Genomic DNA, 10,705 nt, shown 5'->3' on the forward strand with positions numbered 1-10,705 from the left:
CAGATCCCTGGGGGCCGTGGCTGTGGCATGCTCAGCCTCGGCGGTGGCGCCGCCACGTTTTCGGGTGGGTAACCGCCGTCGGCAGGAGTACCGCCGGTGGGCAGGCGTCGGTGCGGTGGAGGAGGAGGAGTGTGCTGCAGCAGGGGAGGCTCTGCATCGATATTGGTTAGGACTTGTGGGGTGGCAGTCCTCAGGATTAAGAGCAGGTTATTTGGGTGACATTTGTAAAACGTGCAGTCTGGAATAAAATTGTGTTAGTGTGAAACGAGGGTGTGCTGTGGCTGTGCGAGGCCATACAGCAGGGGAGGCAAGGTCTTGGTCTGAGCTTACTGCAAGGTAAATCACGCAAAAGGAGAGTGCAAAGCTGTAACGTGGTAAATAAGGAGTGTAATACCAGGAAAAAAAATAGGGAAAAAAAAGTCCCAAGACAGGAAGGCAGAAACCCCGAGTGGAAACCCCTAATCCCCTGGTTAATTATTCTGTAGAGCTTGCTTCTCTGTTAGCCCCCCACACTGAGGCTCCTTTTCTGAACTCTGTTTGTGTGAACGCTCACCAGCAGCAGGCAGGTTGGGATCTGCTGTGCTATTCCTGGCTGTGATGCCTTTGTTGGCAACGTTGCCGCTGCAGAGTCATGGCAGGATAGCTTGAACAGCCTCCAGTTCTGCCCCATTAACGCTCTCCCTTTCACCTCCTCTGATCAGTTTTTTGTGGTTCCCACCGGAGCAAGGTTGTCAGGTTTTTTTCCACTCGGAGTCCCTGTGACTCATTTTCACTTAATTTCAGCTCTGGAGTTGTTCAGAGAAAAAAATCTGAAATGGAAAGTGAAGGTTGTGGGTAGGGAGCTCCAGCAAAAGATTTGCAGGTGGCCGCGTAGTAAAAGCAAGAGTTGGCAAACGTGAGCAGTGAGACCCTGTGAGAAATGTGGTTAACCTTGGGAATGGGAAAGTAACAAAGTTGCCTCAGTTATTGTTGGTTGGACCAGACGAACATGGAGGTCCTTCCCAACCGTTATGATCCCAGGATTCTATTGCTGCTTGTTCCTTCTTCCACTTGAAGTGTATCCCAGCAGCGATCCTTCAGATCACCAGTTTCAGCGATTGCTGCTTTCAGCTGAGCAGCAGGACATTCTTATTTCCTAGCTGTAGTTTTCGTAGCAGTAATTTGCTGGTTCTTCGATTCCCAAAAGAGCTCTCGTTCTACTTCATTTCTTAGCTTACCTGTCTGTTCACCTTTTTAACCATCTTCACATGTACTTCTCATGCCATATGTACAGTGCTGAACACCTTATCTCCCGCAAAAGGTGGAACATCTTGTGTGGAAATGACAGCTGGTGGGCTAGATAGTGACGAGGCCTAGTGAATCCCTAGTTAACGGTCAGTAATACTCTGCCCAATCTAAATGACTGCTCAGAGGTCTCCGTGCAAGTGAAGGCGGCTCCCTCTGCCTTGCTGAGGGCCAGGCTCCAGCTCAGCGTATGGGTTCAGGGCAGGGATAACGGACTGAGCTCCCTGGCCTGTGTTACCTGATAGGTACAACTCCATGGCCAAAAAGATCGCTGTGATCTTAAAAGCTATTAACCAACTGGTGACAGTGCTCTGAAGGAGACAGTCCAATTTGTTTCTTCGAACCAAGATGAATTTGCATTTAGAGAGCAATATTTTTCAAATTGAGCATCTCTTTGATCAGTAGGCCAACTTATGAAACAGCTTGGGAACAAATGATACCACTTTCGAACCAGACCTATAATTTCAGGTGTCTGCTATGATGAAAGCTTGCGTCTACCCAGCTAATGAATAGTTCTTATATCTGCCACATTTCCCAGCTGTTCTGCCCTGCAGGAAGGGTACAAGTCTAAGAGGTTTCTGCATCTTCCCAGAGGCTTTCCTGCCCCTGAACACAAAGTGCAACTGTACTCCGCAGCTGTGCTTTTGGTGGCACCGGAGCATTTCTGCTTTCTGTGCGTCACTCCAGGAGCTAGGGCGGCGCAGAGCTCCTGCGCTGGGCTTGGCCTCGCTGACTTCAGGTGCCTGCGTCTGAACGCGTCGGCACAGGCTCCTTTTTTAGGCTGTAGAGAAACGGTGCTGCCAGGGCCCCGTGCATGTGAACGGTTTGGATGCCTGTATTAGGATGAAATGAATCATGCCCTGAAAGTGCTGCCGACTTCACGTTTACAACAAAGGAGGCTGGGTGGTAGCTCTGATGTAGAGTTGGGTGGGATGAATCATGCAGCTAGTTTCTGCTTCAAGCAAGATGATCAGATAAGGTGTTCAGAAAGCACCTATATCAGGAATGTCAAGCATAGTTTCTCATGGGCCGGTCATTAATCTAGCATGTTAAGCAGCAGCACCAGCTTAATGCTTCTTCTGCCTTAAACCAGCATAACCGATAGCACAAGGTGGGATGGCTGCAGTGGCCCAAGCGAGTGTCCTGGTGCCAGAAGGCATGGTGCTGTGATGCGTAGTACTGGCCGTGGGTGGCAGCTTTGTCTTGCTGGTTTGATGCGCAGGGTTTTCCAGCTGCCTTCAGCATTCTCCCCTTTCTCTCGTTGCAGCTCCTGCCTTGCCCAGCACAGTTCGCCAGCGCCTGGTGGACCCACAGCACGCCCACGGATCTCAGAGGTTGGTAGAGAGTTATGTGCAAGGCCAGAATGAGTCGGGCCAGCCTGCCCATTACCTGGCAGGCAGAGTCTCTCTCCGTCGAATGCACAGCCTCTCCTCTGGACAGTCTTTCAGTTCCGACCTTCCTGGCACCAGCCCATCATCTGCTACCACCGCCACCTCTTGCTCCTCATCCACCACTACTGCACCTGCTCCTGCTTCCCATGTCCACCCTATCTATCACCATCACACCACCACCTCTTATTTCCTTCAGATGGACTCCACCCCTGATCTACCCCCTCCTGATGTCACCTCTGGAGTTCGCTGTCGCACTGAGAGCTTTGGGTATATTGCTGTTTCTTTTCTAGCTCCCCCTTGCCTGCTGTGTCTCAGAGCTGACGCTTGCTGGGGCACCCTTTCTCCTAGATTCCTCGTGCCCTTTCCTTTTGGGCCTCTGTTTCGTTATTTATCCACATTTTTGATTCTTCAACCTCTCCCCCATGCAAGTGGACTCTGTGATGAGTGCTCTGTGGTCCATTCCCATATCTGTGAACACAGTGGGTGCATGCACTGAGGAGGTGCTGTGGTTCAGCTGTAGCTAAACAACCGAGAATTCCTGGGCACCCAGTTACCTCTTAATAAGTCAGTACTTGGGTGATGCACCTGGGAGAGCAAAGGTAACACAACTAATCAAACAAACACTGACCTTATTTGAAGCCTTGACTTGTTTGGGGTCTTCACAAGCAAATTGCAAAGGAAAAATAATGGGTGGATACTGTGAGCAAGTAGTCAGAGCTGCTGGAGGGTCAAAATTTGTGCTGTCCTTTTAAGAAGAGGCAAAAAACAGCATTTAGGAATTTTGTGTTTCAGAGCGACTCTTTACCTCCTCTGTTTTGGTAAGGGACGAGGCATATTTGCGTTTGGCTAAGAAACAGCTGAGCAGTGAGAACAGGAGATGGAGCTTCTTGCTGCTGGATCGCTGGCTTCAGTTTGCTCCCTCTCAGTAGTAACAGCCGGGGAGGGAGGGCTCGCCGGAGACCTGTGTGCAGGCAGGACCCCAGGAGCTGGTTACCCTCCACGCTGACCTCTCCTGATGCACCACGCTGACGTTAGGGATGTGAAGGACTGGGGCAGCCGGAGAAGCAGCAATCCTGCGAGAAGTTTAGAAACATTCTGTGGCCCAAGCAGAGGGTGACGTTTCTTGGGTGGCCCTGGGTGGCCTTCTTCCAGAGGAGGTCCGCGGCAGCAGTCGGAGGTTTTTTCGCCCAACTTCTGTCATGCCCAGCTCCAGAGCGCTGTTTGGGCCTGCCTCCCTCGGGGTGCTTGGTTCAAAAACCCAGCTGAGGTTGGAGCGGTGTGTGCGGTGAGCGGTCTCAGCTCAGGGGCGTTGCAGGCGCGGAGGGGCTGGTGCGGAAGCAGGCAGGGTAGAGGGGCTGTGCCTGTCCACTGGGGAATCCCACCGCTCCCTACCAGAGAGCTGCCCTGGGACTGTGGCCACGTCACGTCATCTCTCTGCTCTTTGCTTTCTCCTTTGTAAAAATTAAAAATAGTCCCTACCGTCAGAATAGGAAACACGCATATGGGAAAAGACCGGAGATCTTTCATGGCAGAAGTAGGTCAGGGCAGCGTCCTCTCACATTTATGTATCCAGACAGAAAACCATCCCAAGTCACTACATCTTCATTTGTCCTGGCATGTTGTACATCGCTCCGTTTACTTGTAGGTACTTCTCCCCGTAGCTGTAGGCTCTCTCCTGACATCTTCAATTCGATGTCGTTTGCACAGTCTCTGTTTCGGATGTCTAACCCTCTCGCTAACTTCTGTGTCTCAAAGCAGGTCTGCCTGAGGGTGCCTGACGGACCAGAGCAGTCTCTGAGCCCCAGGCTACGAATAACAGCTTGTGTAAAGCCGCCAACAGTCACAAACATTAAAGCATTTCTGGACTGTTCTGGGGGGAGAAATTTACTGCACGTGGTCCATGATGGACAGTAAAGAGCAACATCTTGGTTAATTTAGTAATGTTTGTTTTGGGATTATGAGAAGCAGCATAATTAAAATTTAGATTAATTACTGCCAATTTGAATTCAGTTGAGGCTGTCCCAGCTTGATAGATAAAAGCTGGGAATACTTCTCATAATGTCGTGCAGCCCGTGTTTACAGCTGGCCTTCCTGTCTCTGTAGAAAGGGCTTGTCCTGGGAGCTCGAAGGCTGATTCAAAAACACTGTTTCAAAAATAGCTGTATAAACATATTTTTTTTCAGCTGAGTCCTGATCAGAGAGAAGCTTAATTGCTGACCGGTTTAAAGTCTTGATGCTGGAGACTCTCCTGAGAGTGGCAGAGGGAAATGCGATGTGGCTCTGGGATCCCCATTAGAAAAGGCAATGATGCTGAGAGGTCATTAGGAGAGAATAACTGGTGTCTCCTCCTTATTCCCCACTGGCACTTAGTAGCTTATCAGGACCTAATTGTTCACTGCTCACCGAAAGGCAGGACTGCTTTCTGCTCCCAGAGAAGAGAGCACCTGCTGCTGCAGGGTCATTTCTTTAGCAGTGCAGGTAGTTCTGCAGAGTAAGAATATTTTGGGTAAGATTTGATCCGACTACACAATAGCAGACTCCAAAATCCATCCTCATTCTCTATTCATCATGGAAAACAGAAATGAAGAATTGGGTACAAAAATGTGTTCTTAATGTTGTTGCGTTTAAATTTTGGCCAAACTGCATCTTTAGCAGATCCTGCTTAGATGCATCTCTATAAAAATACTGCCGTGAAGGCAAGTCGCAGCGCAAGCCACAGCACAAGCCAGTATATTGCTCTTAATTTCTCTTTTATACAACCAGTCTCGGAGGCCTTTATATACATCCCTCAAGCTCCGCAGCCTCCCAAATTGGCGAGCAGAACAGATGGGAATCTGAGGCTGAGAAAAGCCTTCCAGGGAGTCATTGCCAAGGATGAAAACAGAACCCACAAAAATCCTGGCTCCCTGGGCAGGAAGAGTGCTGCCCTGAGTATTTTGGACTGCTGGATCAGTTCAGCCGCTCTTGTGTCCAGCAGACGCAAATGTTGGCGAGACCTCACAAGAGAATTGTCTCAGACAGCCCGTTCCCCCAGAGGAAGGCTCGGAGGCCAGCTCTCTCCGTGTCCTGCGCGCACCGCACAAGCTGTGCCTGGTGGTGCTAAACTGCCTGGAGCTAACCTGGTAGGGACCTTCTCTGCAGGCACGGCCAGCACGTGGCCTCCCAGTTACTCTCACCAACTCCTCACTGTCTGCTTCTCTTTTGCAATTGGCTTCAGAGGATCCGGTGCAAATAAGGTCAGAGCTGTTCTGATTTTGAAGGCTGATGTGTGTTTTTAAATGTTAATGAAGGGGGCTGGGTGTCCCTGGGAGGGAGAGGGGTTGGAGGGTGCTGTATGCACAGAGGTTTCTGCTCGCCAGTGCCTGCTTTAAGTGGTACCGGTGGATAAACGGGGTGGAGATGGGTCTGTAGGACCAAACCCCAGCACTGGCGACCCTTTTCCAGTGGGGAGGGGAGCCGACAGCCACGGCAAAAGCAGGGTGGCAGCAACCTAGTAAAAAGAGTAACTCATAGCTCTCCTAGAACAGAAGGGCAGAAATTACGGTTGGAATTGCGTATTAGAGGCTGTTCCTGAGCCTCTGGCTGTGCAGTGCTGTGCGCAGCAAAATAACCAAGCTGTGCAGCAAATTTGGTTCTGCCTCCTGGGCGGCCGTCGCTGCCCGGTGCCGCGTGCCGGCCGGGTGGATGGAGCTGGCAGCTGCGGGCTCCCGGTGGAAGGCAGGAGCGGCAGAGGCAGCAAGGTCCGAGAGGCCACGGGACCGAGCCCTGCTGCAGCCCGGTCATGTCCAACGCCCTTGAACCACCGCTCAGTTTCTTGGAGCCTGTTCCCTGGGTTTTACAGGCAGCAGGAGCCCACTAGAGGAAATCGTTCGATGGGCTGCAGTCAAGGAAAAATAAGGAGTTATTCTATAGTGTGCTTCTGTCCTCTCCCCCCTTTCTCCATCATTACCAGTCCTTCTTCCTTCCATGTTTTGCCTCTTTTGTTCGCAAAGTGCAGTACATTCCCATTTCCTCACTCTCTCATTCACCGTGGGCAGCTTGGATTCCTGGAGCAGCGAGGTAGGAAGCGCAGGTGGGAGCAGACAAAACCGCAGCGACGCAGAGATCAGCCTCTAGGTCGCTGGACTCTGCCAGCCTTGCTCTTCGCAGGCTGTGAGCACGCCTAGCTGCACGGGAAAGGAAGCAGACAGCACTGCGGCGCAGCTGAGACGTTTGGCAACATTAAAGGAGGCTCCCAGCTCTCTGATTTCATGGTCAGGTCAGAGTCTTTCAAGGGGGGAGCATTCGGTAGTTGTGCTGCACGCAGCAGCGCTTTGTCTGAAGGCACCTTCCAGCAGTGCCCTCCAGCCCCCCTGCCCTGTGCCCAGGTAAGGTGGCCGGCTTTCCAGGCAGGCTGCGCGAGCGGCGTGTCCTGTGGAAAACCTGCGGTCGGGAGTCGGGAGCAGGAGCCTCCCGAAAGTTAGCAGGATACGTGCCGGCCCTTTTTGGCTGACTGGCAGTGGTCATTCCCCTTCTTGTCCCTGCTCTGGGCTCCGGAGCGTCCCCAGCTCCGTGCTTCCTCCAGCCAAGTCAGCACGCTCCTGAGTCGTGTCCCCATGGATGGCACATCCGCCCTCACTTTGGGATACTTTCCTGATTTATAACTGGATAAATTACGAATAAAAAGGATTAGCTTAGCACCGTTCGGATGTCAGAAGAATGCCTGATGATGGCCTGCCTCCTGACATCAGTCCCTTTAGTCGTGCTGTGGACAGCAAGCCTGAGTGCAAGGGAAGAAGAAATTGTAGTCCGACAGGTCTCTTCTCGGGAGCAGCCTACGGCCCGTAATTTTGTTGTCTGCAAGGAAACACGTCCTGTGCTCCTCAGGTCCTTCTCGTGGGGGTCTGCCTAGTTCTCTCCAGCTCCACAGACCCAGAAGACTCTAGAGGTCCTTCTGTAAAGGTGAGCATTCTTGCAGAAAGGGTGTTGCTTTCAGATGCGCTATGATGGTAGGAGCATTGGCCTTTTTGCCAGAGCCAGGCTGTTCTGAGCCCCAGTGCACGTGGAGGGCAGCACCGCGTGGAGGGCAGCACCGCGTGGAGGACAGCACCGCGTGGAGGACAGCACCGCGTGGAGGACAGCACCGCAGTGGTATTTCCTCTGCCCCTTTTTTGTGGGGCGCCCGCTTCCGCCTGCACAGGCTGTGCTGTGCTCCTGCCTCCTGCCCACCGGTGGTACCCAGCCTTTCGGCCCGGGCTGGGACATCCCCAGGAAGCCGTGGGTGCCTGGGATGAGGAGGTGGACCCAGGCAAATCGACTGCCAGCCCCTTGATGCCGAGGGTCTCCTGTTGTTACGAGAGTGGTCCCGGGGAAGGGACGAGGTGGCCGTGGCGTGCCCGGGGAGCAGCTCCCGGCTGGTCCTCGGCATCAGCCAGAGGCAGCCGTAGCCCTGCTGCGAGGCAGGGACCAGCTGTCCGGGATCGGGTTTCCAGCGTGTGCAGTCAGAGGAAGAAAATCCTCTACCACCAGAGGATGTTTCTCCATCTGCTGTCGTCATTTTCTCCGCCGACGGCCATGACCGCGCTGTTGCTTTTGTCTCTTCATTTAAGGACCGGTCAGGACCTCGTGAAAGGCAGGCAAAGGCACTCCGGATTGCTGCAGGAATTAACGGCCGTTTGCAGACCTCAGCGAGGAGAAAGCTCGCCCTCCTCACAAATGAGGCATTCGTGAAGTCATCTAAGACAAGAAATGTAACTTTTGCTGTATTTGCTATTATCTCAGTTGTGTTTGAAGGAATGTCTTCTTCACTGACTCTCTCCAGATACCTCTGTGCTTACGGCAGCCAGTGGAAGAACTGGGTTGATTTTACAGGAAAAAAACATCCTTAGGTGTAGTTACAACTTTGACTTTCAGCTGAGCAGGTGTCACAATCTAAACACGCTTTTATTCGCCCTGACACATTGCCTGTGAAGCACAGGCGAAGTGCGGTCCCCAGGGAGGTCACCGCAGTGCCTCGTGTCCGAGCTCGGTCACTTCTGCCACTCGCTGAGCTCGCTCCAAGCCTGCTCCGAAAGGGGGGCTTGCGAGGAAAGGGCGAGGAAAGGGCCCGTGTTCAGCCCCGCCGGCTTCTAGGGAATGTCTTACTGCTGTCCACAAAGCTGACGCTACCCGTGAGCCCCAGTTATCCCAGTGAAACCACGGAGCTGCATCCACTCTTCCCTGCATGAAAGTGACCTTCTGGGCGGCCGCAGCATCCGCCGGGAGCCATGAGCTCGTGTCTCCGTACGGTGCTTTCATCACAGTTGTCTCCCTTGGACCGCGTCCAGAACGCTCACTCAGAATAGCCGGGGATTTCACACCATCCAGATTGTTCGGCTCCTGCTCTCCCCAGCCTGCTGCTAACCTTGAGGATGCAGCGCCCTGTTGCTTGGATGTCCGATGGGCTCGGCTGTGTGTGTGTAAAAGGCAAAGACTATTCCAGCAATGCCTGCGGCTATTTTCCTCTTGTTAAAATAAGAGATGAGGCAGTCTCCGCAGCTGGGCTCTCAGAGCGGATCTCGGGCTGTAGCCTAACCATCCGTGAGGTTTTTTTCATGTCCCTTTCCTCCACATGCTCCTGTGGAGCTGTGAAACAAAAGTCCAAGTTTTTTCAGTAGGTTTGTTCCAAAATATCCTTGCTGCTATTACGAAGGACGATGCTATGAGGATAATCCTCCCTTCCCTCTACACGCACTTTGCAGTAGTACAGCCGTGCAGGGTGACTTTCTTTGTGATGTTTCCGCAGCCTCTTTTCCATCAGTGCAATCCTGAGCATCACCTGGTACTGCCTGGAGGCCTCCTTATTCACGGGCTCTGTAGTGGAGACATCTTGTCCCGTCTTGCCATCCCCTTTCTTCCTCTGAGCTCTGGTGCTGTTCCTGACGGCATCATCTAGAAGGACCTAGGGGTTCTTCCCGTGCTGGGTGCGCGGAGCACAGCACGGCTGGGCGGCGAGCTCGGCCAGAGCACGGCCAGCCAGGTCTTGGGGCTCGGCCGCACGGAGGCGTCTGCGGCCAGAGCCGAGCGCACGGGGGCGGCGCGGCTCGGAGCTGGTGGGCGCCTTCCCATGCTCTCCCCCACCCTCTCACTCGCCCTCCGCTCTGCTCTTCTCCTCTCCACACCCTTCTCCGCTCTGTGTTCCTTGCCTCCAGCCTGTGCAGGTGACGAGAGGCGGCCGACCGACCCCTTGCAGCCCTTCGCTGCCCCTGCGTGCCCCGCAGGCGGCGGTGGCAGCACTGCAAGGGGTGAGGGCAGCCGCGGGGCAGGCGGCAGCGGCAGCGGCGCAGCTCCATCCGGCTGCGCGGGCACGCCGGCGGCGCTCGGCAGGAACCACGGGGCCGTCAGGCCGGGGCACGGCAGCGCTGCGGCATCTGGGCGATGGGGGCTGCGACTTCCCCTTCCTCCTGCCTCCGCTCCCCGCTTCGGAAAGGAGACGCTCGGGGTGGCAGAGCAGCGCCCCATTGCCTTTGACAACCACAAGCAGGCAGCAGGCTGGGGGCACAAACCGCTGTGCAGCAGGGGCCGGTCTGCGGGCAGCCACCGGGAAGGCCTGGCTTCCAGTCCCCCGCTCGGGGATTTGGGGTCACGTCACCCGGCCCAGGCAGGGGGAACGGCCGCTCCACCGCCCCCTGCCCCAGCGCTGGGGTCGGTCGGCAGGCCCGAGCCGTCAGGGCCGGCCGGGGAGCGCGCACACAGATGCAGGCTGAGGGTCCAGAGAAGCCGCTGGTGAAATCGCACCCGGCCCTGCTGCGGCACCGGGGGCCGGGACGAGCTGTGTAACGCTGCTGAGCCGGCCGCTCCGTGGGATCCACGGGAGGAAGGGGCAGGGGGGCACTGCCGGCCGTTGTCGGCCCAGCCGAGGAGCTCCGGCGGCACGCCGGGGCTGCAGCTGGCACGTTCGGGCCGAGCGCTTGCCACTGCCTCGTGGGCCGGGGCCTCCGTCCCTCCGGTTCTGCTCCGCGCCTCCTCCCCGCTCCGCCAGGCCCTGGTCGGAGCCGAGCCGCGGATTTACG

At 54.8% G+C, this 10,705-nt stretch overlaps 1 protein-coding gene across 4 annotated transcripts in view; it reads left to right on the plus strand.

Annotated features, from left to right (window-relative positions):
• The window catches only part of STIM1 (stromal interaction molecule 1), a 94,316-nt gene that overhangs the window by 80,369 nt on the left and 3,242 nt on the right, over positions 1-10,705 (plus strand). For all 4 annotated transcript variants that reach the window (XM_083816966.1, XM_083816967.1, XM_083816969.1 and 1 more), the window contains one exon: positions 2,552-2,618. In XM_083816966.1, coding sequence (XP_083673092.1) covers positions 2,552-2,618 — 67 coding nt within the window. The remainder of the gene's footprint in view (positions 1-2,551; positions 2,619-10,705) is intronic.

The sequence above is a fragment of the Anser anser genome, assembly GCF_964211835.1.
Source record: "Anser anser genome assembly, chromosome: 1".
Taxonomy (NCBI): Eukaryota; Metazoa; Chordata; class Aves; order Anseriformes; family Anatidae; genus Anser; species Anser anser.